Genomic DNA, 27,269 nt, shown 5'->3' with positions numbered 1-27,269 from the left:
CTTATTCCAGCTCCATGTCTTGCCCTACTTTTGTGCCGATGCTCCTCCCCGCTGGCAGAGCAATGTTTGCTGCACGTTGTTTCTGCTTCAGTGGCTGAGAGACAGATCATATATGCCATGGGGACATCCTAGCTAGTAGGTGGGAGAAGAGCACTACCTCTTCTCAGTGCTCTTCTGTCAAGACTCAGTTTAATAAGCCTGCTCTGAAGCTGCAGGATCACATTCAGTTTCCTTTGAGAGCTGAGCTCACCCCAAGTAAGGAGTTTCCATCTTGGCTGTTCGCACACTCTCCTCTATGTCTACGTAACAATAATAAACCAGGTCAATGAACTAGATAAAACCCAGCAAGAATGAAATCAGATGTTGTAACTGAGGCAATCTGACAGCCTTTTGGTACCATCACATTCCTCCCCTCTCCACACACCTGGCTGTCTACTTTACACCAGCTCTGGTCTTCAGCAAGCCCTGACTCCAGTCAACCTCTCTCACCAGCAGAAAAATCACACGGGCTAAAGGGAGGGAAAACTGCTTTGTCGGGTGAGTTGCATTGACTCTGATAAGCTGTATGGAGGGCCCAGAGGAGGATGCAGGAGTTTGAAGCCAGAAGAAAGGAAAGTCTTGGGGCTCTCAAATGACATCCTGAGAAATTATTCCCTTTACCAACAACATCTCACTTTTGCTCCAGGACACGCTCTGACTCACTCAGCTACTCATTTTTTCTTTCATTTTTCGTCTCATTTTTCCTCCCTTTTTTCTTAAGTTTTTCTTTTTGGCTACCATGTTTTATTTTGTCTCATTTTTAGCTGCTAAACTCTTGAGGCAAGGATCATCATTATTGTGAGTTTACAGAGCCGTAAGTAGAAAGAGGGATCCTCCGCCGTTTAGGGGAAAACTGCTGCACTATTGTACCCCGTAGGTCTTCAGATTTTTTAAAAACATTCCCCTGCAAAGACTCATAGTGTCAGTAGATGGTGCTATATACATATTTTTAGGAATGCTTCTCGGCCGAGGTTTAACCAACCAGTAACATTTCCTTTGTGTTTGAGTGTGATATCCCTGGAAATCTAGAAGCCACAACATTTAAGAAATATTTGGCTTTTTTCGGGGAATCACTGCAGAGATCTAAAGGCTTTCCACTCCATGGCATCATGTCATATAGTACTACCTGTACTGTATGACTAATCATGGAGTGATTCAATGAATGCAAGCGTTGGATGTATGCAAGTGCTGTAGTTCTGATACTTCATTAGCTGACATATTTTTAAAAAGTGTGAGGAACTATTCTTCATGCACTTTTCTCTTTTGAGAAATCTCTCGACTTCCCTCTCTAAACTTAATTACTCTCAGTTTCCTTCAAACAACCTCATGTATTGTTCACGTGGAGCTCAAATACAACATCTTGCAGACAAACTGTGGTCATCAGGACCAGCTTTCCTGTATCTCAGTGCCAGATTGATTTCTCCTTTCGTTTCATCTTTGAGATGAAAATATTTTATTCCCTTACATACTTCATTTAAATTTTCCCTACTGCTGCTAACTGAAACTGTATTAAGGAACCATATCATTAAAGCTATATTGCAAGGCTTTTTTCTGGCAGAGCAGATAATTACATTTAAAAAAGATAAATCAATATTTACCTTTTATTTCTGTGGAAAATTAGAGCTTTTAACTGTAATGTTTTCAGAAGATTCAGGCTGAGGGAGAAAAAGGCTTCAAAATCTTATTATAAAACCAGTCTAAAAAGCTCAATTAGCAATTAGAGGCTTTTTACTTGTTATGGGGATAGATCACTTTACAGCAAAAAATGGCTATCAAACTGATCATATTCCTTTAGGAACACAAAGAGGATGTGAGCTGTAGGATTAAAAGAACGGAGGGAAAAAAATGTATAATATTCTAGAGAAGAAAGCAAAATGCAGCTTAGTACAGCATGTGCCTAGTAACTTCTAGCCACTCTGAAGAACAATAATTTCCATCAGAAAAAAAAAATCTGTTTCTCAGTGTGGAATAGACTTCTGTGAATTCCAAAGCATAATGGGGCCATATGCAGATAATAAGGATGTGTGGGTTTCTATTCAGACTGCAGGGACCCTGAAAAGGCTCACTCTGCAGTTTTAAAAATCCTGATCTCCTTATGCCAGATGCTGAGTATACGTATGCATATACATTGTAATGCAATTCAGCACAGTTCTTCCCTAGGAAAGAATCAAATTTTTTCTTTTTGCCTTTTTAAAATTCATTTACATGGCATTGTAGACACATTCTGTCTTTGTCTGCCATGAATGACTTAATGCTTGTATACAGCTAGACCGCTGCAGAAAGTTGAACTATCTAAAGCCTCATTTTCCACCATGCCATGAACTAATGCCAAGAAGCTGTAAGGAGAAGAATATATTACCCCGTAAACAGAGGTAAAAATCACTTATTCTGAGCTCTGAACCTTTTGAAGGTTTTTTTTCTTCTTTGGATTGCATACTGTTATTAACCTAATTGTCATATTTCTGTAGCACATTGTAGGCAATCATTGTTCTACACAAATACTTCATCACAAATGGGTGCGCAAGGAGGCTGCATTTCCCATAGCTCCTATAAGATTGTCTCGGAAAGAGCCTATAAAGAAGCTCTCTCCTTTGCACAGGGATGCATAGAAATGTTTATAAATAAAATCACAGACTGATAAGCGTTTCAGCTGCCTACTCTGGATTTAAAGCCATTGAACTCATCTCTTTTCCTAAACTCCAGTCCCTTCTCCTTTATAAACTAGCTGAAACACAAGCACTTCAGAGAATATTCTGAGAGAATCCTTTTTTATCACTCTTCCCAATTCTTCATATGTCTGTCTTTAAGAGAAAGCCAGAATTTCTGGCCTCATCTTTGTTCCAGACTAAGCACCAAGTACTAGCACAAAATTCTTTAAATTATTGTAACAGAAATTATAACAGAAACAGAAAAACCTTTTTGTTGATGTCATAGCTGAAACCAGGGAGATTCTTTTCCCACCTTGCTTCTCAGGTTTTTAATTTTAGAGCTGCCTGGTTTAACCCCTGGGTTGTGGAGGGCAATAGGAATGCTTTGGGATATCAGCCTCACAGTAGTCTTAACTCTATCAATCAGTAACTGCAATGGTAGGAGCATTATGGGAGACTTCTCTGAAGCATTTTTATTACTCTTTTCATGTCAGATGTTGACGAGTCTGAGGTAAAAATACCTTTTAGGCCATTTACAGTAGTGCTTTCATCAGGGCTAGCACTGATGATTCTTGTCAGGGCTAGGGAATAGTAAAATAGATTCAGGAAAAAACCTCAGTATAAATAAGGCCTTGTTGATGAAAGTGTGACCAAGAAGGATAAAATGCAGATTTGCTAACACTGACCTCATACACGTCATTCCTCAAAGGCCAGCTCTGCCCCAGCAGGGCAGCACCAGGCAGGGCAGACAAAGCAGTTCTTGTCATGTCTTGTCACATACAATAATGCGTACAATAATGGGTATCAGGAAGGACTGCACAATGCTGCTTATTTTGCCAGAACAGACGGAATGACACTTTCTGCCTAATTCGGTAGATACCTATTGTTGGGGACTGTTAGTCATTATTCTTTATCTTTTGCTCCCTGTTACCTTATTTCCTTTTCTCTTAATACTGTTTTGTTTGCTTTTCAATTATTTTTCCCTCTTTTTTAATATTTAGCATTTTTCCTTCCTAATCTCTCATTCCCCTTCCAACCTGTCTCTTCCTTTCTCTTTGTTAGACCACCCCGTTCCGTGCCCCGATTTCCTTTGGTCTGCCTGTTCTCTCCAGCTCATCACAAAATGACACCTCTCCCCTCTCTCCCAAGCCTTCAGGTCCTCTCTGTAATCAATCCCAGCTCATTCCATTTTTGTCTCTTCTTACTCTCAGTCTTACATTCAGTCTTCCGTTCTAATGTGCTCCTCACTGGCTTCTTGCTCACTTGAATTTCATTGTTGCCCTCTTTCATGTCTGGCAGGTAGCCACACTCTTCTGAGTTCACTCCTGAAAACCTTGGGTGTCTCCTAGCCCATCCTATGAATGCCGTTAGTATTAGAGCGTCACTTGCAGCATGAGAGAATGTGATGACCACTAACCTGGTCTGCTTGAGGCAACATTCGCAAGCTTGCCAAACAATAACCAGGTGTCCTTTATCTTCCTACACATATCAGGTGAGCCTTACCTGACCAGCATCCTAAAGACTTTCTGACCAAAGGGGTCTCATTCAAAATGATCCAAGGTAAGCCAAGGGGAAAAAAAAAACAAACCCACGTTATTTCTGATATATGTTTACCAGAGAAAAAGCTGAGTTTGATAGATGCCATCAACCAGCATTAAAACAACAATCAGCTGAGACATTGTTTAATGACCAGGGGCAGCTCTTCAAACATGATGATGTCTGACTCAAAACCAAAGCTGGTTCCATCTCCAGGTGAATCTGTTGTGAGACTCATATTACAGCACAGCTGCATGGGAGCAGCCGCTCTAAGACACATCCTATGTTTCATTCACTGTCTCAAATGCCTGCTTGCCCAGTGGTCCAGCTCCCCCCCCAAAAAATTCTATGCTGCATCCAAATGTGTTCCTTTCTATATAGTATCTTCAGAGCCAGAGGCCTTAGGACTGACTTGAGGGGTAGCAGAAAAAAAAAAAAATTGGGCCACATAGACATTGGCTGGCCAAGCATATCACCCTCTTGGTTCTCTTTTCCTGACTTAACAGCTATGGAGGTACAGATGCTTGTTAATTTTAAATTGGGTTGGATAGCCAGTTGCAGTAAGAGGCATGGGTTAAGATGCAGCCCCACAGAGCACTCACTGCTAGGCTTCACTGCAGTTTTACTTCCAGCTGTCTGCTTTTGAGTTAACATCTCCTGAGACAGCTTGACTTGACTGATGGTGCTCACTGCAAAACCGCCAAGGTGTACAGGGCGATCGTAACCGCTGCACTGAATAACCGATTCCCACAGTGTGACCGCCAGCACTTGAGCTGCAGCCCACGCTTCCACACAGGCCAGTTCTGTCTGGTTCATCACACCGTCTCTCTGGATCTGGAGATGCTGAATGAGAAACAACCATAGAGCACAGTTTGGATTAAGCCCATCAAAGGCCATGCTGCTGCTGGAGGGGAAGTCACACCTCCCCCTCTGCCGTGCCCCCTCTGCAGTCCCAGCACTCCCTCAGTGAAGCCCCAGGGGCAGACAGATGAGGGAGCTGACCCCATTTACCTGCTTTTCTTGCAGGATCAGTTTCCAGCTGGTTCACTTGAGCCAGCACGATAGGAACATAGGGAGAGTGTGAAGGGTAGCACCCCGCTTTTCAGCAGCAGTGCAGTTCTAGATTGGCTTAAACCAATCGGGAAACCTTTTGTGGCATTACTAATGGATTATTTCAACCTGCACTTCAGCGAAGATGAGCCCACAGGTACATTACAATAAAACACCCTGTGAAAACCCAGTGGGCACACCAGGAAAAATTAATGTGGCTCCTGCTATGGTGTTTTAGAGTAGTGTGGTGGTTTTCACTGATGGACAGGACATACCATCGGGCAAACACACCGAGCCTGTCTCAGCGCAAGTTCAGCTGGGATAGCTTGCATCACCACGGACGTCTGCACAAAGCATGCGTGGCTACAGATAACAAAAGCACTTGTCCATCAGCCTCTAGCCAGCACAACTTTGTGATGTTAACCAGGCCAGGCTATAATCTGGAATGAAGGCTAATGGAATAGCGTTTGAATCTCCATTGGCACTTTATTGAGCTGCAATAGTCCCGTGGTCAAGGCAAAGATAATGTGGTACTATGAGAGGTTATATGTTTGTAGGCAGAAATTAGAACTGTAATTCTGTATTTGAGAGCAAACAAGCTTTGTGTTGCAATGTGGGGAACTGAAGCATTAGGTATTTGAGCCACTGACCTGTACTGCATGTGGTCAGAAAGAGAAATACTTGTGATGTTCATGAGCAGGTCCAGGATCAGCTCTTCAGAGAAGACCTGAGCACTGTTACAGGATCAGGTCTTCAGAGAAAAACCGAGCAGCGTTACGGATGCTTTTTGTCCCAGCTGGTGAGCGTATGGTGGAAGGAAGAAAGGAAAGCACTAGTGCTTTGACTTTGTTTTTTCTTTTTCCACACCTGTGCCTTTTGACTTATGGATTTTTGCATCTGAGTGGATGGATCTGACAGTGAACAGGTGAACCAGCCTCACTGAGAATTTTACATGTGGCCAAAGGGAATGCTGGGCCACATGGGTGGCTCTGCGAATGGGAACTGAGCAATGGGAACCAGCCTAGGAAATGCTTCCAGTCCTCCCGCTGGGATCAAGCTCTCTCCTTCCCAAGGTACAAAAACAAATCCAGAACATTAGTTTGGGTTTGGGAAGGTCAGCTGTGTTATCATAGCTGCTGTGTTCACAGATCTGTCCACAATTATCACAGCAACCGTGACATGTAGGGCCAAATCCTGCTGATACATGGAATAACATGGGCACCAAAAATTCTTCTATCAGGGCAGTGTTTGACTCCATGCAAAAGGCAGGGGGTTCAGTGTCCTGTTCATTGCTGCTGAGTTCCCAGGCCTCTGTGTTAGCTCGCTGCCCTTGTAGTAGACACTGTACAAGTTCACAAAGCAACGCATACCAGGAGCGGAGCAGGGAGCTGTGCCTCCGGACCGGTGAGGCATCCTCTCCAGGCCAGGGAAAAAAAGGGAATACATTCAGACCCTTCTCTGGAGTGGGTTCCTTGCACTTTGTGCACTAGGGCTGTTAAAGACAGCTTTGGCTAAGGACCTGCAGAATGGAGCTACTAAAGAAACACAGACCCTTAATAATCTTTATTTTTGAGAATTATGTCAGGGAGATTACCCACATGAGCAAGACAGTCAGGAATGCACCTCCTTCCACTCAGCTCTTCTGCTAGTGCAAATCAATGTTTTTCCATTAAAGTCAATGGAGCTTTGCTGATTGAATGAAGTCAAGACCATTATGGACAATTTATTGGCTCTAGTCATTTGATAATACCCTACAATGGGAAACCTTTTACCTCTGCTTCTTTTATAAAACACAAAGGACCCATACAGTTTCAGATCATTATATTTTGCTCTCGTTCCACCTTCTCAAAAAAATTCCTTTTGTTATTTCTCACTTGAGGGGGCAGCTATGATTAAGTGGCTGAACAAAACCTTCAGATTTACCAAACCTGCAATGCAGCTCATTTCCCACCATTTAAGGCAATGCTATTCTTGGAATTCGCACTTTGAAATCTCCCCACCCAGAGAATCAGTGCTTTAGGACAAAGGTAGGCAGCAGTGTAAAGCCCAATTGCAAATGCACCAAAAAAAAGTTTTAGGTTAAATTTTGCCTTTCACATCCCATAGAAAATTAGTTTCTTTGCTGTATTTCTTATTTTACATCTCCATATAATCACCCAACTGTAGCACTGAAGACCAAGGAGTTCCAGTAATACGTCCTGGCAGTGGATTCCCCCTCCAGTCTGGACTGACCTTTCTTAGCTCTGGACTTCATGTAATCCTGTTTCCCAGTCATACAGTCACCAAATCAGCTCTGAGCCACCAACAGCTAAGACTTTTGCTTAATCATGACTACTTTATCTTAGAATGTACATTAATTTTTGCTCCATAGGACACCCCAGTGTGCTGTAGTGGTACAATACTGTACCAAATCCTGGAACACAATAGAATTGAGTTACACCAAGTCGGTACCTGTGGGACAAGCTTATGGGAAAGGAGAGCAAAAAGTGTCGTGATTCATTAGGTGATGCTCTTCCCTCTGCAACGATTCTGAACCAATGCCCTAAGGTACACGGCATGACTTCCGCATGAATCATAAAATGTTTTGGCTGCTTGAGATGTGATTGTGTGTGACATGCATAATCTTTGTGATGAGCTAAAGCAAATAACAAGAGCACGTAAGGTTCAATCAGGTTCAGTAAGACTCTGTTAAATCTACACATTTTCAGCTCAAGTCCCCTCCTAGCATTCTAGCAATTCTTCTGACCCCCTCCTCTTTGGGTCACCTGCAGTTCACATCTGGTTCTGAATCTAAAACACATCAATGCTGAAATTTATTTTAAGGATGTGCAACGTCACAGCTTAGTCTGAAGTGCTGCCAGCTTTTGATTCATATCAGGCAACAAGGGTGTCATGTAGGGCTCCACAGTGAGATAACAGCATGCCCCACAGCTGAAAGTTGGCTAAATGATGCTTATAGAATTTGTGAATGCCACCCACCATAAAGTTTATAGCTGTTTCATTGTTTTCATATTTCCCCTCTTTTGTACATTTCCGAGGATTATTTATAGAATATTAGAAAATCACTTAATTTGTTCTAATTCGTAGCATTTTTGTTTTGAATGAAGTACCAAATATTTGGGGCTTAATTTATTAACAATAAAAGTGAGATACTGATCTCTTAATATTAATTTTTAGATATATTCAAGAAAGGGAATAAGTGAACTAGGCAGCTGCCAAAGCATGTATGTCTGAGCTGAATAATGATCAGGATTTTATGACACATTTGGAAGGGAAACGTAATAAAAGATAAAGAGGGATATGGAAGTGGGATAAAAATATCCACTTATCATTGATAAATTATTCTATACTTGTTTGATGTATTTATTTGAAAAAATGATTGCCTGTTCTTTACAGACATAGACACTAGACCTAATCTTGCTGGACTCCTGAATGTATTCTGTATAACATTAATTAAGATGAAAATCAAGACTGGCATATGAACTGTAAAGCATATAAGAAACTGACTGAAGAGGAGTCTTCTGTTAGGAGAAAGGGGAATTATTAATGGAGTTTCCTAGATTCACTCTGGGAACAATCTTATTTAATCTTCTCATTAATGACCTTGGCACAAAAAATAGGAAGTAAATGAGCTAATGAAATCTGCTGATAACACAAAACTGGAAGGTACTACTGGTACAGAAGAGGACTGGAGTATCATGCAGGAAGACCTTCATGACCTTGAGGACTGCAGTAACAGAAATAGGATGGAATTTCGTAGTGAATAATGCAAAGTGATGATCTTAGGGGCCAAAAGAAATTTCTATAAGCATGAGGAAAGTGCAGAGGAGGAGAAAGAAACAGATGTATCAGTCACATGATATCTATCAGACTTTAATGGAAGAAGTCATAGGATCCTGCGATGCAGAGAAAGGAATGCATTAATATCTTCATAACACGTAGTGATAAGGCCTGGTCAAACATGTTCAGGAAAGATAGATTCAAAATGGACCAGGTATCAAGAGGTGCTAGGACAATTAACGGGATGAAGAAGGCTATCTTACCAGCAATATCTTAGTGTGAACAAATAAAAGAAGAGAATATAACATCAGGGGATAAAAAAGGGAAAGGGAAGGCTATTCAAAGTAAAGAACAGTACAGGTACAAGATAAAATGCCCAAGAATATAATTAGGCTGGAATTAAAATAAGGCTTCAAAACGTCAAAGCAGGATTCTGGAACATCATCTCCATCGTAGTAGTAGAAAGAAAAAAATTAATTCATTTTAAGGTGAACTTGCTACATTTGGGGAAAAAAAAAAGGGGGGGGGGGCTATATGGCTTGATAGCTGGCAATAGCAAGTGGTTGGAATGAAAGCCCCATTGGGTGGCATCAGGTTCCATTCCCTGTCAGCCAGATTTGCATAGAAAAATTATGTGCAGGCTTTCACATGCACAGCATGGAGTCCTGACCCATACCACATCTGCTTACTGCAGGTTTGGAGCTCTGTGATCAGCCTCGCAGACATTTCAGGTGCTGTGGAACATCATGGGCAGGGGAAGTCTGTATTCCTTTGGCTGTGGCAGCCCTATGCTTCAGCAATGCATAAGACCAAACAGTTCCCACGTGGGAAGAAGTGAACAAAAGAGCTTTGACCTGTTCAGTGAGTCCACTCTGCAAGCCCTGGCAACATGGGTAGTGCTGTATTTGCAGCAGGACTTGATTTTTATAGAAGTAGCTTACAGGGACACCTCTCTCGCTTCCCAGACTGTGAATATGTGGAAATATTTCTTGGCATCTCATCATTGGAGCTTAGGCTGAGAAAAACACATTCACCTCTGATCAAAGACTGTCATCAAGAGATGATTTCTGGAAGAAGTAAATTAAACACAGAGCGATGTTATGCCATAAAAATAAATAAAGAATTCTGACAACTGAATTTGATTCTTCAAAAAAACCCACCAGGCTTATTAAAGAGAAGTACTAAACAGACAAATAACATGAGCATGTGTTAGATGTGGACATGTTCGTGTTATAATCTCTAAGAGCTGAATTTACAAAGAGTGAAGTGAGCTGGATGTGATGATACATCATCACCACGATGATACAGACACCACCATGTCTGATTTCTAGATGTCTGCTCCCTAATCACTAACTAGTGACTTCTTCATACAAAACATTTGTAGTGTTCTGGAGGCAGAAACCAGGCAAACAAGACCCTAACCAGTAACCAGTGTCCTTCAAGATGTAAAGTTCTGCTGCATTCAGTGTGAGGGTGACTGTGTTGAAGCACTTGAGAGGGTGACGTTTGTACCTTGGCAGCGTCAAAGGATGAGTCTCGGCCATCAGGCCAGGCTGACACACGGGAATACCAGTGAAACCCCTAACCCCTCTGCAGTCCAAACAGAGACTGGAGTCCACAGACCTGGTTAGGGCACTAACATGTGAATTAGAACCATAACTAGTCGAGAGAGAGGTGAATTCAGGCTTCTTCCATAATGGGTGGATTTTCTAATGGTTTTTCTTATGGTTTTGTATAAAAAATGGAGGGGACTCACCCATTTTCTAATTAATATGGCAATAAGACTGGGCTGTGCAATGTTTGTGCTGAATCTAGTGCTGTCGGTGTATGCTAGTCACATTTAAAGTACCCTTCCTACACTGGGCCACCGGGAAGACTCAGACAGGAAAGCCCAGCTTCTGCCTTGCAAACGGGCCTCGACATCAATGCTGCTTTCTGAACTTAAATTCCAAAAAATGAGGTGCGCTTCTGTGCACGTACAGAACGCGAGGAGACAGTACATGGATGCTGATCCAAAAAGGTCATAATAGATATAAATGGCCATATGATAAAACAACAGCTTTTATCATTGTATTTCGTGCATTTAAAAAGTGAGCGCTATTAGGTTAAATTAATAATGCCTATTTAAAATAAACTTTTGATTAAAAGAATCATGGCTGAATTTCTTGTATATGTTGAGACCCATCACATTTCAGTCTGGACTATATTATCTTTGTTGTCTAAAGCTGCAAATCTGTGATGAATGCTCTGAAATACACATAATGCTGGTAAAATATTTGTCTTCATCTACTATACACCCAGAGCATTCCCCTGCTGCCATTAACATCACACCATACCGTTCTAATGATTCCAGACACTGATGAACTTGTAATAGCATTTCTAACTTCCACCGATTTTAATGGAGCTACCCCTGATTATGCCTGGATTACATCAATCCTGACAAAAAAAAACCCAACTTCATATATACTTAGCGCATGTGTGCAGCTGTTGAATTCCAAATACACATCAGGTGAGCTATTTTGCCTATTACTCTTGTTTTCTAACTAGTCTGTAGTAAACTCATAATTGACTTTTCCACTGAAAACACCACTAGATACAATTCACCTGGAATGCTAAATGAAAGCTGAGTTGAGCAAACCAAGTTTGTCTCACTAAATGAACAAAGCAAAACCCAAACTGTCTACAAGTGCCGGCCCTTGGATATTCAAAGCTCTGTGACGTGCTGTACATGGAGCATGCTTGCCTACACCCTTAGGAATACTATGGCATGGCAGGACTCCCAGTCTCTGAAAAGCTTGCAGTCAGGACTTCAGAATCTGAGGAATTCAGTTAATTCATATCACGGATCTTCATGGGGGAAGGGTGGCCAGAGCACTGTTAAAAGGAGTGAGATTGCCTGAGATTTGCCTGAGATTTGCCAGCAGAGACACATTTGACGGTTGGACACGATGATCTTAGAGGTCTTTTCCAACCTTAATGATTCTATGATTCTATGACTATGTCAGAATCACTCACTACCTACCAGAGACCCAAACATCTGATGCTTCTGATCTATGTTAAATATATTTCGAGTGTACATATCTGCTGTGTAATGTATGGACAGAGAACGTTCAATTCTTCCTGCAAGAGCTGCACTTACTGTACAAGACGTGTGTAATACCATAGCCCGGCGTCGCCTGGCAATGCACAGAGCAACACGCAGGAGCACGGTGGCTGTCATGAACACAAAGTAAGTTTAGCTCCTCCACAGACACCCTGCATACCGTACACTGAACTACCAAGACCGAGGCAATTCTCAGAAACATCTGAAACATTTCAGGCATTGTGCCTTCCTAAACAAGCAAAAAAATAACCTTTCCAAAATAAGTGAGAAGTGTAGAGTCCTAAATTCACTGCCTGGTCAGGCAGGTATAAGCACCAGCAGAAAAGAGGGGGAGCATTCAGCCCAGCTTCTGCAGGAATCCCCCTCTCCTCCCACGTGTCATTCGATTGCCTTCACTATGTTGTCGAACAGCACCCTCAGATGGCCCTACTTCATATATCTCTTCATCAGACTTTTTTTCTTTTCTTTTTAAAATCAGGAAAAGGAAATAAATCCTCACTGCAGCGCTGTCAGTTTCTAGTGCTTGTGACCGCAGAGAAGAGCCCAAGGAGCTGAACAAGCATAATACAAGGTTTCAGAAAAGGAAGCAGATGAAAACTCTTAAGAGATACTATATTAATATAACTTCTGATTATATGAAAGGCTACTTCATGATTTATTGAAACTCTTTTTTATTTTTTCAACGTGTAATGTTGTAATATGGCCTTTAATCCTTGTAGCAGTTTTGTATAAATTTTATAATACTGAGATTTTCTTGATTTGACTATGAAGTAGTGCATTTGACTATGAAACAATGAGCCGTGCAATTAACTTTCAGGTTTCTATGGTGATACACAGTTTATTTCATACTACTTCTACAGCTTCAATTTTCAATATACCATAAATTCATGCATCCATAGCATTTCCCCACACTTCAAGTACTTACCACTTTTGTGGAAGTTAACAGCTGAAACCAGGTGCTTTAATGATTGCAAAAAAGGACAGTTCAGACTTCTGGCACAGAGGAAAGCATTAAAAAAACCAATACGGCAATTCCCCATCTAAATGGTAGAGTCTGGATTTCAGAGTTAAATCCCGTGGGCAGAATGGAACTGTTCAAGCATCTCGAGAGATTTTCAAACTGTTTGCCACTTCGGTAAACCATAGCCAAGTTTACTTTTTGAACAATTTCTTCATAAGATTACATATTTTTAACAAGAGAAACCAGCAAATGCATCAAAAGCGGTTTGGTGGGGTTTTTTTCTTGTTTGCTCTGTGTTTATGATAAAGACTAAAGCACACTGCTAGCACGAGGGAACAGGACCAGAGCTAGCAGGGAGCGAAAAGGGTGGTGATGAGAGGAGGTGCAGCCGGGGTAACTGAGATCAATGCATTAGAGGGAGCAGGTGAGCAATTTCTGCATGTAGGCCAGAGGGGGGGAAATGCTTTGGAGGAGAAGGGACACAGAAAACAAGTCAAAGGGAGGGGAAAGGCTCAGTTTTGATATTTTCCTCTTTAAGGAAACAAAGACACAGCAGGACACTTACACCTGTTCAAAGGGAACAAAATGTTACTGTCTATGAAAATGACAAATTCTGATCTGAGAATATTTTTTATTCCTTTTGCATACAGCATGACTTGTAACTTCACTACCATTAAATGCATTTAACGTCAGTGGTAACAGATACTATGTCACCATAACACCCTTTCACTCTTTTACACTGTGCCCAACAGATAGAGAAGCAAGCCTGATAACATTATAGCAATTTCCCAAAATAGATTAAGTGAACTAGTTGCATCTATAACTTTCACTTTAATTTTCAGCCCTGTAAAAGATGTTGAAGAACTACATTTCCACTAGTTATGAATCATCTTTTTAAAAACATAACATATATGAAAACATCGAAACATTAATCAAAGGTATAAATATTCTATTCTATATTTATCTGGAGAGCTCCAAATTTATAACAATGGAAAATGATCTCAGACTAATATCATAAAGTAGCTAGAATATTCATCTCTCTCAAATGCTGGTGCAATGTGATGAGATGGTCTATGATTATTTCAGGATTAAGCACTACCATAATAATCTCATTCCCACTGAGTGCTCCCAGCAAACCCATTCGTCCCTTTTTCTTAATGATCCCATCCCGGTAGAAAGAAATAGCTCCATAAGACAGAGTCAAGCAAACAGTTTACTCTTTCCTACAGTAACTACATATTTTATATACATAATATCTCCTTCCTTTGGTAACAATTTAATCCAGTCCATATTAGACTGAAACGCAATGCAGTGTGGGGAAAGTGAGAACACCCGTGCTGGTTTGGGGTCGAGTTAATTTTCTTCACAGTAGGAATTCCAATCAAACCTGTCGTTATCTCGAACCCTTTGACCCCCACGTTGGGCACCAAAAAGGACTGTCATGGTTTAACGCCAGCCGGCAACTAAGCCCCACCCAGCCGCTCGCTCACTCCCCCCCGGTGGGATGGGGGAGAGAATCAGAAGGGTAAAAGTGAGAAAACTCGTGGGTCGAGACAAAGACAGTTTAACAGGTAAAACAAAAGCCACGCACGCAAGCAAAGCAAAACAAGGAATTCATTCACTGCTTCCCATCGGCAGGCAGGGGTTCAGCCACCTCCAGGAAAGCAGGGCTCCATCACGCGTAATGGTGACTTGGGAAGAGAAACACCATCACTCCAAACACCCCCCCTTCCTTCTTCTTCCCCCAGCTTTATATGCTGAGCATGACGCCACATGGTATGGACTGTCCCTTTGGCCAGTTGGGGTCAGCTGTCCTGACTGTGTCCCCTCCTGACTTCTTGTGCACCCCCAGCCTGCTCGCTGGTGGGGTGGGGTGAGAGGCAGAAAGGGCCTTGGCTCTGTGTAAGCCCTGCTCAGCAGTAACGAAAACATCCCTGTGTTATCAACACTGTTTCCAGCACAAATCCAGAACACAGCCCCAGACTAGCTACTGTGAAGAAAATTAACTCTACTCCAGCCAAAACTGGCACAACACCAAAACCAAGTAACTTACAAAACAGAAAGAACAGAACTTCATGGGCATAAAAAACTTGTTATCAGGAAAAAATACAAGCTTTAAAAAGTTACTAATTTTTTCCCCCAAATATGCCCTTTGGTAATGAACAGTTTTCATCTCATAGCTCAAAAACCTGGGCATGTTCATATTAATACTGTAAAATGTGACTTACAAAAATCTTATGTTCTTGTCTGTTAACCACTGAATGTAATCCAAACACTATTTTAAGAAGAAACTGAGAGGATCTGTATTTTCACACAACGTAAGATGCTGATGCAAAGAGAAATAACTCTTCTCGTCTTCCCACAGTTTGCTATTACAGCAGAAAGACTGGTTATTAACACCATTTCTAAAAAAAAAAAAAGAAGATGTAGAAGCAGGAAATTCCAGGTTCCTTAAATATCTAGACAAACAATATTTAAAGCACAAACATGAAAATATGTTATTCCATTTCCTGGATATTAATTAGTAAGCCTTTGGAAAAATCTGATCCTCACTATTTTCCAAAGAAAACAGCTGTTAAATTAAAGTAAGATTCTGAATTACTATCGGTGTAAAATATATTTTTATGTATCATTATTACTTTGTGCACAGGATAACTGCAGATAAACACAGAGCCAGGTGCTTCTTGAATCTGGTGTGCCCAAAGCTATTACTGGAAATATCTCGACTTTGTATTTCACTATTAGAGCAACAGCAGTCCCAGTGTTCTTGAAGATGTCCTGAGCTATCAGTCACTCTGACTTCTGAAGTCGGGTAGCACAGCCATGTAGGATTCCTGAAAGAGGAATTCCAGAGTAGGCGTAGTCTCGTGATGTTGCAGGGACAGAGCTAGAGTCCAGCTCTTTTCTGGAGTCTACCAAGACACATGCACAACTCAAGTTTGACAAGATCACGTTTTGTACCTGCTACAGCAGCCAGGATAGCTGAAAACAATGATCATGCCCGCATGTAATTCCAGTGCTGTATTTTGGCCTTATGCTGCACAGTGCTATGAGAAGCATTCTTTTCTCCCTTCTGGTAATCAGGAAAAAATAAAATTCATAGCCGAGATGGTTGACTGTATTACCATAAGAAAAAGCTGTAATTGCAGTCTGTCCATCCTATTCAGAATGAAAAAGGAGGTGAAATGCTTTAGACGTTGATGCCACAGTAACCTCAACATATCCCAGGATAGGAAGTTTATCCAGCTATGCAAGAAAGCAAAGCAAACTGCTCTGTGTGAATGCTCCACCAGTTCTTCAACCCTACCTGAAGATCTATGGCAGGTGTTCAGTCAGGAGCTCACTGGAAAACCACTTGACTTTTAAGAGAGTTGTCATCCTCCTCGCAAAACTGAGACCAGGCTATAGAAAGAAAATTGATTTAAATTATTACTAATTTTGACGATGACGACTTTTAAATGTTGTTTATGCTGTGTTGCCATTATATCGGCAATGCTGCACTCCAGGCAGTTAAAATTGTAATGGAGTTGAAGTGACTGATTTAAAATAATAATGAGACCAAAGCAACTACCAGAATTATCGAAAGGTTATATACCTAAATATAGCTTGTCCTGAAGATACTTCCAACCATTGCACCTGTCGAAGTAAATCTATAAAACTGGCTAGAATCAAAGCCAGGTGTTTTTGTCAGAACAGGTAAAAAAATTTTAAAAGAAAGTAAACCCCGATAGCTGTTTCACTCAACCTTACCAGTGAACAAGGCATTCAGCCAGCTTGTAAAGTCTTTATCTGAGAAAAATGAAGACATTCTTTTCTGTTTCCACAAATTTTCTGGGTTGGGCTGTTGCACACAAACCTGAACGGGCTGACGTTCTCATCAGAATAACCCAGCAATCAGAGATGGCACGCAGGGCCAAACATGTTTGGTGGCCATGTAGGCTAATGCCATGCATTTGTTTCCTATGGGCATTCTACAAGATGCCTTTCTACTTTAGTCATGAAGAATAAATATTGTTTAGGAATTCTGCTTACTTGGAAGGAGAGTTCCAGGAACTGATTTTGAAGCGTGATGCAGAGAAATAATGCAGCACTACAAAGGGAATTCACCAACACAGAAGAATAAAAACCTTCAGGTGACAGATTCTGCATCAGTATAGTCAACTAAGAGCTAAAATTACGCTACTGCTTCTTAAAAGAATTTATGCAGGCAATGAATTCTGTGGACCGGGAAATGTTTCATCTCTAAGTCATGCTTAAATAACAGGGCTAAGAGTCTAAAATATGACCATAAATTATATTTGTCGCTTGCAGTCACCTAATTAAGAACTACACCACATCATCCTCACTCGCAATGTAATAGCTTAATTATTGTATTTGGTATAATCAAAAAATACACATTTTTAAAGGGTTGTTCAAATGCAGCTTAGGTGCACCACCTATATGATATCGCTAACCAAAAGCTCCATTATAGCATGGCTTCATATTTATAGGAGTAAAACAAATTTCACCGATACAGAGCTCTATGTTCACATTTCGTTGCTTGAAAGCATCGAGACAGTTGAGGCTGTGGAATCAGTATGTTCAGGCAGAGCAAAAGCTAACATAAGCTCAGTCTTTACAGTTGCAAGCTCATGCTGAAATTAAAAGAAAACAAATCCTGTGCTGTAACCCTTTCCCCGCCCCGCCCCTCCCCCCCAGATGTACAGGTCTCTATGAAAAACTGCTTCTTCTAAACCTTCCTCTGCTTCTCTGCACCTTGTTTGCTACATGCACGTTCAATTTTCTGATGAAACAGCTAAAATGGAAGAAAAGCTTAGCTCTCACATTAGCCTTACTAGGAGGTCACAGATGAAAGCAGTGCTGCCACTAAGAGGAAGCAGACACAAATAAGGTTCTCAAAATCACATCTCTTTTTTCAAGCCAATGTATACCCTGCAGCTGTGCTCACCAGAGAGTAACTGATGCTTTTAACTTTCTGCATAATAGAAAAGCTTTTGAGGAGCATAATATTACTAAATCAAATCCCTACAATCACAAACAAGAGAGGGGAAAAATAGATACTAAAAGGTACAAGTGGAGATTGTCCGTAAAGCTTTACAGAAGATGGTGGGCAGATGGTAGGGATTTGCAGTGACACAGCTGTTTTTAAAAATAAAGAGGTGGAAGAGGAGAAGGCATGATTACAGCTACACACACATTCCTAAGCCTGTTCACACAAGAATAAAAATTAAGCTAACAGCGGGAAATTGAAGTTGGTATATTTTATCATCTGAATTGATATTTGGAAACTTTTAAAAATAATCCCCAGCACCTTCAAGTTTCTTTTGCAATCATTAGTTTTCTAAGTAACTACGAAGTAAAGCTGACAACAGAAATATTAACCTACAACAAGATATTAAAAAGACATGTCAAAATTACTTTCAGTGCCTCCAAATAGCACACATTTTTGCTGTAAGCCTTACAATATAAAAAGAAAATTCTATCACATCATCAAACGAACAACATAAATTATGTTACCTGTTTGAATTTCCTACGAACGGCTGTAATTTTTCACTTTTGTATTTTTTTCAGATATTATTAGTAGATGGCAGAGACAAGCAATGCAAGGAATAGTATCAAGCACTGGATATACATATAGTAAGAACAGAACATTTTGTAACTAAGCAATAATTTGTATAAAGATACTTAATTTCATAAAGAGACCTTTCACTCATTTTTAATGCGTATTCTCATATATGTCCCCTACAGCCACGTAGAAAGCTTATTAGGTAAAAACTAAAAAGATTGTTTATCTACAGTGTAAAAGCCTGTCTTTTCCAGAAAATCCAATGAAACTGTTTCTTGACAGCTTTGTTTACAAAATTTTCTTCCAATTAAGCTATTCCTAGATCCAAGAAATTTTACATTAACAGGAGAGATACCACTGATACCAAAAGGATAATCTTTTGATCATTCTTCATGGAGCCACCTTTTTCACACTGCATCAGCTCACTTTAGTGTGTTAAAAATTACTTGTCAGTGTAAACATACTTTTTGCTACTTTTTTAAAAAACACCTAATTTTCTGAACATATGAGCTGGGACCCAACACAAGAAAAAGGTTATTCAGCATCAACCTACTAAAAACTTCTTTATACCTATCTCCAGAGCTGGCCTTTGCTACAGCTGGGTGTCAAACTGAACAGGCTGTAGGTAAAACCCATTACAAAAATGCCCATATTCCACGCATTTACTCCACGATCTCTCCTTTCACAGCGTCTGGGCTGCTCCCAATCCAAAGACAACAGCAAAGTGATTAGTGTAGATGCTGCCTAGCACACAAACATACCCAACATCTGAAGACATTTAAATTAATTTTATTTATAGCAGGTTTTCAAAATCAGAAATATTTCAAAGAAATTCAATACTTATAGACAGGTGCTACATTGATGATCTTTCATCCACCATTAGTGCCATGTTTTCACTCTACAATCATTAACTCGCCACCACAAACTAAGGGGAACTTACAGAAGTTTATAAAAAATAGGCAGACATGAAAATTTGGTTTATACTGGAATTGGCATAAGAGAGTAAAGCTTATTATCAAATTGTGGCAATTGCTGTATTCCATCACTCGTTCTGAGGGAATGGTACAGCAGAAAAAGACTCTTCCGCTTAGAGAAACACTTTGGGTTTTAACTGAACATACTCAAAATCCATTTCATGATCTGACTGGGAGTGATTCTTACACTCAAGTCTGTATAAATTTAAGCTTTGCATTTCTGAAATCGCCACAAGCATAAACCTCACCTACTCACACTAGTCTTGGACCGATTTCCCTTTTCAGAGAAATCAAACCCGTATGTCTATACCTCTTCCAGGATTCACCAAATCAAACAAAACAACTGCTGGTTTTGAAGTCTTTTTTTAGAAGAAAAATGCCATTTCTGCACAAGCTACTCTCATGAAAATTTTATTTAACATTTCTTTATCAATAAAATAACTGAAGCCAAGATACCCAAAAGTCACGTCTACACGGAGATACACAGAAGATATTCAACTTGAGAGGATTTGCCTCCACTTCTCGATCACAATGAGGCCCTCACCATTTTGCATAATGACAGAAAACAACAGCTGACAAACCATTTTGGAACAGATGCCAGCTGTCTCTCATTTGTTTTATAATTCAAACAGTAACAGTTCTGTAGCACTTTATTGGTTTTTTTTTTTTAAAGCAAGCCATCTGAATTGGACCTTGCATCAGTCAGTCAGTCATTTCAAGAACAAACTGAAGGCAGGCTGATCCTTTTGGATCCAAAACTTGTTTTGGTAGGAATCTTACATAAATACAGTTTGTGCTTCAATTTTATATCTACTTGGACTGAGTGAATATACACCTAAGCTAGTTTAAAAAAAAAAAGTAACCTTTAATATTCAACTTAGAAGCCACAGACATCTTTCCAGACTGTTTGCAGCAGAGACAAACAATAAATTTAAACACAGTACTGCTTAAAAAAGTTTACTGTCTAAAATGAAATTCAAATGGTTTATTAAAATTTAACATTTTCAGTTTTGGCTTTTTCTAAAGAAATCATTTATACCTTGTGAAAATCAGTTAAAAGATCATTTCATCATACTGTACTGAACTCAAGTCAAACATAAAGCACAAAGTAGATCTTTACATTAAACTGGGCTTTGCACACAACGTGAATAATCAGAAATAAAGAGACCATCTTGAGGAATAAAAAGATCTTTTTTTTTTATCTAGACAACATGCATACCATCAGTTACTTCTCAACCTTAAAAGGTACCTGAAAGGAGAGTTTTGTAGAACAAAACCAAGACTCATTAATACACTTAGTAAGTCAGTGGTCATCATGCCTTTTTAGTTAAATTCTAGTAAAGTTTAGTCTACATAGAACAGCTAACACAATGAGGTGTGCAAGTCATAAGGACAGCCAGAAGCCTGAAACAAAGTCTCAAAGTTCTACAGGACAAGAGAGCCTAAACACAGTACCACTAGGTTATTTAAACTATTAAAAAAAAAAAAAAAAGAAAAAAATATTTTTATGATTATCCGCTTCCTTGTTGAAGAAGGGCTATGGACTGAACATAAAGGGGCCGTATTTAAAAGCTCCACAGTTCTACTCTACCTACTTTTTAAAATAAAGTAATGATAAAAGAGCATTCCTTCTAGCAGCATGTACAGTTCAGCTGCGAGTGGCTGCCTAACAGCGCTCCTTTATGCATACCAGGAGAATCATGTCCAGTTTTGCCATTTGTGGATAACGATGACAAGATACAAAAGCATGTGTTTGCCATAAATAGCTCTGGCTAACGGAGGATTGCTCACACAGCGCAGATCAAATTCTCTATAAGGAGAGCATTATTTGGATCCCAGCCAAAACATGTCCCCGATGCAAGCCTCCGTAGGGGCAAACACTTTCCAGTTCTATTTACATAGAAGCTAACAAGTAGAACGGTTCATTTAGGCTATTTCTTGTACCAAGTGCATCTTAACTGCAACACTCAAGAAACAAAAATTATTTACCAGATTCATATTTGCATGTCACGTAACTGTCATTACACACCATCTTACTGAAAAAGACGGCGAGCTGTAAGATTTTGTGCAAGGTTTTACTCTGACATGTAGAACTTTAAGAACATTCAGGTACAAAACACACTGCGTGGTTAATTACTTCGTATTTTTACATTTCTGACATAAGTGTTTCATGGAACTCATGGTCTCTAGTAGTGGTAGCTTCTTTACTTTTACAGTAAACTAGGATCAGGTCCTTTATTGAATGATCAGAACAGAGCCACAAAGTATTGTAAAGCAGTGCCTAAATCATGATTAGGAATGAAAAACTTGCATTATTTAAGATGAGATTAACGATTGTTTATCTTTACAATACTTTCCACAGAAGTTAAGTTATTTGAAATATGCTTAAATTAAACATACTTAAAAACTATATTTTCCAATGAAAACAAGGCAACGTTCTGTAATAAGCCACAAGTTTTATTGCAACGTGGCCAATTTTTGATCTCAAAAAAACAATGTTCCACTTAAGGCTCTTTTTAATACAGAAATTGCCACCATGACTGATGTTTTACAAAACTTTAGTGTTTCAAGACTCACACGGTAAACAGATAACTTCTACTCCTGTTCAGTAGTGTACATTCAATGGAAAACAAAAGGCATCATAACAGCTACTTCATTTATAAAGATATGCATGTAACAGGAATGAAACTGAGGTACTACAATAATTTGATGACACAGTTACAGCAACTTAATTGGCATTCCTTTGGGGGGGGGGCGGGTCAAACATATTACAAAAAAGTGCTTTAAATGCATAGTGTTGTGTGCTGCCATGTCACAAAAATAGGCTTGTCAAGGCAGGTGAGGTGTATGAATGCACAAGAGCCTCATGGAACTGCAATCAAGTGCAACTGTAAGTAATACTGTATAGAGTCTACCATCCGACCAGTGGACAATACTTTCAAGGCATTCCATTAGCTTACCCTTTGCTGTCTGCTAGACTATTCACATTAACTATCACATTCATTGTACATGTTGCAAGGAATGCCTGCAACGTCAGTTTTGGCTAAGAGTATGACGTGACAGCATTCCTTGGATCCTACATAAAACTACCAGGATTAAACAGTCTAATGGCAATCACTGGTAGACTGCTTAACAATGACATCTCCTTCAGGGGCATTAGGGAAGGGACTTATTTTTTGAGGAGGGAAGGGGACGGGGAGACTAATACTATTCCAATTGAACGAGCTGCAGAAATGGAAGCTCCTTAGATCCAGATGGCACTTGTCTGTCTTTTTATAAGGGCTTTCCTTCAAGTGAAACTACCACGTTGCCTCCCAATTTCTCTCCAAGTGTTGAACGGTCCTTAATATCATCCAAACCATTTACTTGCCACTCATGTTTAATACCTGAAAGACAGACGGACAACAACGTACTTGTGAGAACCTCAAGATCTAAATGGCATTATAATTAATGAGTGAAACATTTTTAGCTCTGTACCTGTAAATTTCTTTTTAATGGCATCTTTAGAGCTTGCGTAGATCATCTTACTTTTTAAAGGTGCACTTTCAGGAGCCCTTTAAAGGAAAGAAGGAAACCACAACAAAACAGTTATTCAGTCATCCAGTGTTAACTCCAGAATATTCAATTTTAACAGCAAGCTTTGCTTTTACACACCAGAATATAAATACCAGGTCTTCTTTCTTGGATTCCTTTGTCTCATATGTAGCATCATACAAAGCGTATCGGCAATCGTTCAAAGGTAGCAACTTCACAAAGGCTGTATAGGGGTCCTCCACAGTATCTCCAATGTCACCAACCAATATCTGCTTTGACTCCTCTACAATTATTTGTTTTTTGTCATCACTTAAGCAGAAGAGAACGGCTTTCTTTCTTTTTTTAATCTCTTCTGGGGTTGAAGATTTCCTTACTTTCATGTCATTAAAAACCTTTATGACTTCATCATTCACTGTTACTCCAGAAGCCTGTAAAATAAGATCAAAGGAATAATTTAAACAGCAAAAATTAACACTCACTAAAAAAGATGATAGCCCACAGTGCTAGATAAAGAAGTCTGTCTGCCCCCGTAAGAATAAAAATACTATACTCAATCTTAACACACCATGAATTTAGTTAGCTTTGCAGGACTGGAGCAGAAGATATAAAGGAGGTGTAAATTCTGTACTCTCTTGTTGCAGATCTCAGCATCTTCAGTTGTGATTCTGGATAGCAGTTTTATACAACTAGGCATACAACTGTACTACTCGCACAGTTTTCCATTACCTTATCATGCATTTGGCTTATTTGGGGGGAGGAGGAGAATGGGGCGCAGGGGGGAACTGAACATAGGAGAGGAGTTTGTAGTTTTGAGTTGGGATGGGAGGTGGGTTTTTTGTTCGGTTGTTTTTTTTTTTTTTTAGCGGAACAAACGCTGCAGCAGCAGCTCACATCCAGCACTGTCATGACTCTCATTTTGTTGGGTGATGTAAGGCTCTACAAGCAGCAGAAATGTTTTCTGCATTGTGTCAGCTTCACCACCGCGCTTTAAAAACTCCTGAATTTTACTTCGTACTGCTGCACGAGTATTATTCGATTGCTCTTCCTTCACACAAAAATACGAGTTACAATGTGTACAGCTCCCCGTAAGGCTCGCAAGCCGCTCAAAACCCGAGCCTAGAACAGCAAGAAAACGAAACACTGACAGGGCAAACGGGGAGCTCACGGCAAAAAGAAAATAATTTAGCAAGCCCCACTGCGAGCGAGCGAGCGAGCCAACCCCACCGCAGCGCCCTGGCTCTCGGTCCCACAGCCGCCCTGACGAGGCGGGCGCTGCCGGAGCAGGCTGCCTGGGGAAGGCAGGTGCACGGCGCGCTGGGAGCCGCCGCCTTTGTCCCCGAGGGAGCCCGCCTGCCCCCTTTCCCCGCTTTGTTCGCGGGGACGGCGCTCGCCCCCGGGCAAGGGGCGACCCGCCGCCCCGCGTCCTCCAGCCCTGCTCTCGGCCACCCTCGCTCCGGCCCCCGCGGCACCGGCGCTTCCAGACGATCGCTCCCGGCCGCCCCGCTCCCCCGCCGGCCGGGGACACCCCCCGGGCCCGGGCGGGCCGCAGCAGCGGCTCCTCGAGGTGCCCGCCGGACCCCCACCCCTCACACGCACAGCCGGGCACTCGCACGCCCGGGCGATGCCGCAGGGAGCGCTGCGCCGCGCCGCCCGGCCCCAGCCGCCGGGCCCCGACCCCGCCGCGGCCCGCCCCGCCGCCCGCTCCTGCCCCGCGGCCGCTCCCACCGCCCCTTCCCCCCGCACCCGGCTAAAATTAGACTAAAATGGCCGCCAGAGGCCGCGGGGCCGGGCCGCGCCGCGCCCGGCCTGCTCGGCTCAGCCCCGCGCCCCGCCGGGCCGCGCTGCCCCTGCCCCGCCGCGGGCCTCCCCCGCCGCCCTCCCCGCCCGGCCCCGCCGCGCCGCCCTTACCATGGCGCCGAGTCCCGGGGCGGCGGCGGCGGCTGCCTGCGGTGCGGGGCTGCTGCACGCAGGAGAGCGCTGCGCTGCGCTGCGCTGGGGGCGAGGCGGGCGGGGACTCAGGCCGGGCGGGGGATGAGCCGCGGCGGCCGGGGAGGGCCGGTCACATGGGCCGCGCCGCCACCACGTGCCGCCGGGCCGCGCCGCGCCGGGCCGCCCCCCGTGGGGCAGGGCAGGGCCGGGCCGGGCCGGGCCTGCAGGCGGCGGGGCCCGGCCGCCCTCCCGCCGCCATCCCGCCGCCCGCCGGCGGCGCCCGGCCGCCCGCGCGGCGCGCTGAGGCGCCGCTGCTGGCCCGCGGATGCGGCTGGCAGCGCCCCGGCGCCGCCTCGGCCTCGCAGCCCCCGGCGTCCCCCTCGGCCGGCCCCAGGCCTACCCCGGCGGGTCGCTGGCTGTTGAGGGGGCGTGCAGCACAAGCAGCCGGTAGTGGTGTCAGGTGGGGGCACGGTGGCGGCACGGCTCCTTCTGGAGCCAGCCACGACTGCCCGGAGCGCGGCTGCTCCCTGCCCTGGCCCGCACCCCCTGCCCAGCGCTGCTCCCTTTGCCAAGGTGCTTTCTACTGCTCTAAAGTCACGGTTTTGGCATCGCACCCCTGTTCAGCCGCAATGGCCAGGTGCTGTTTGTCTGCACGCGCCTGACAAGCCGGCATAGGGGGCATTTTGTCGTTGCTGTGTGCCACGACTCCTTGTCCCGCCTTGAACAGGAGCTGTGCTGCTGCCATGGCTGCCGGCGGTCTCTCTAGGGAAAGGCCGGGGGGCCCGGCGCAGAGACAGCACCTTCTGTGTTTTCGGAAGAGCTGCTCAGACGATGGGGCAGGTCACAACACGTAAGGTGGAAGGAGCAGCATTAAAAGATAGGAAGATGACTTACAGGAAAACAAGGAAGGATAACCCTCCCGAGAGTGTTTCACTTGTCCATACTGAGCTGGACGGGGCTTCAGGCACAGGACACCAAACGTGGAGCATTTTATCTCTAGCCCATCCAAGTGGAGAAGAGGATTGTCAGTGCTATGTGGCTCTCTGCTCCCCGAACTCGTGTGACTGAAAGCCAAGAGATCCTAAACATGCAGGACGTTGACCAGCAATATGTATGAGCAGCCAGCCTGTGTTGTGGTCAGTCAGCCATCTCTCCCCAAAACACCTGAACTGCTAGTAGTACCTTGGTGGAAACCAGCAAACCACTGTTTGTCAGCATGCATGTGTGTATATATGTACGTGTATATACATTCATACTGCACCGCGTGAGGTATGTGGGACTTTCTCCCCTTTCTCCATTACTGTCCACCACTATGTTGACCAGATGAGCCACTATGTTTCCAGTCTGAGTTACATCCTGCCCTCTCTGTATGCAGATTTCAAGACTGAACCGCATTCATGAAGATTCAAAATTAGGCCCATCAGCCTTGAAATCACTAACCTGGAGCTATGTTACCCCTCAGCTCCTTACATCCACGCATTCAGGAATCCCCAGCCACCACACAGCTGAAAACAGCAAGTCTATTAGACTCAACTTTTTTTCCAGCTGATGGCCACTCATTTACTGCCTGTTCAGTGCCAGCAGTGTGGGACCCAGGAAGGAGCACCTTCATTGCATAATTGCATTTAAAGAGTCAGCCATTACCTAATTCGGTTTTCAAATACAATACATGCTGCTTTTTGATCAAACAAGTAATTAGTTAGGGTAAGTGAAAATTTGTTAAGGGAATTAATAGCACAAATCCTAAAATGGCTAACTCGGAAGACACGATTTTATGTGTCTTTAAGCCAACATAAGCCCATGTGAATACCTTGACAGCCTCGCTTCTGGGCATCTGCTGCTCTTGCGCAGCTTGGCGGACTGGGGTGGACTTACGCGGTTTCAGATCCTCATCATCAGGATGGTTTAATGTATCCCAAAACAGCCTTCATGACCCTGCAGCGTGTCATGGCATGCTGTGTGTGACACATGCCCTTCTCAGTGTCCCAAACAAAGGTCTGCGTCCTTGCAGCCATACACAGTGTTGGGAGGCCACTGTGGCAAATCGCAGCATGGGGGTTCCTTTGCCTTTGGAAGCAGAGGTAGCTGTGCACGTGCGCAGTACATCCTCCAGTGCCAGTGACCACAGTCACTACCGTGGGCTCAGCAG

At 42.6% G+C, this 27,269-nt stretch overlaps 1 protein-coding gene across 2 annotated transcripts; it reads right to left on the bottom strand.

The window, feature by feature from the left end:
- Positions 1 to 16,305: 16,305 nt before the first annotated feature.
- Positions 16,306 to 25,250, bottom strand: CFL2 (cofilin 2). 2 transcript variants are annotated; one of them, XM_075151685.1, is made up of 4 exons: positions 25,100 to 25,250; positions 23,312 to 23,619; positions 23,135 to 23,211; positions 16,306 to 16,519 (listed from the first exon to the last, which is right to left on the bottom strand). In XM_075151685.1, the coding sequence occupies exons 1-4, from the start codon at positions 25,100 to 25,102 to the stop codon at positions 16,458 to 16,460; spliced, it is 450 nt and encodes a 149-aa protein (XP_075007786.1). In that variant the 5' UTR covers positions 25,103 to 25,250; the 3' UTR covers positions 16,306 to 16,457. The 2 variants fall into 2 exon arrangements, with proteins under 2 accessions (XP_075007786.1, XP_075007785.1); XM_075151684.1 differs by lacking the exon at positions 16,306 to 16,519 and adding an exon at positions 19,457 to 23,043 and having other exon boundaries at positions 25,100 to 25,249.
- Positions 25,251 to 27,269: the final 2,019 nt, after the last annotated feature.

This window comes from Calonectris borealis, chromosome 5 (assembly GCF_964195595.1).
Source record: "Calonectris borealis chromosome 5, bCalBor7.hap1.2, whole genome shotgun sequence".
Classification (NCBI taxonomy): domain Eukaryota; kingdom Metazoa; phylum Chordata; class Aves; order Procellariiformes; family Procellariidae; genus Calonectris; species Calonectris borealis.
This window is presented reverse-complemented; position numbering and strand designations above follow the sequence as displayed.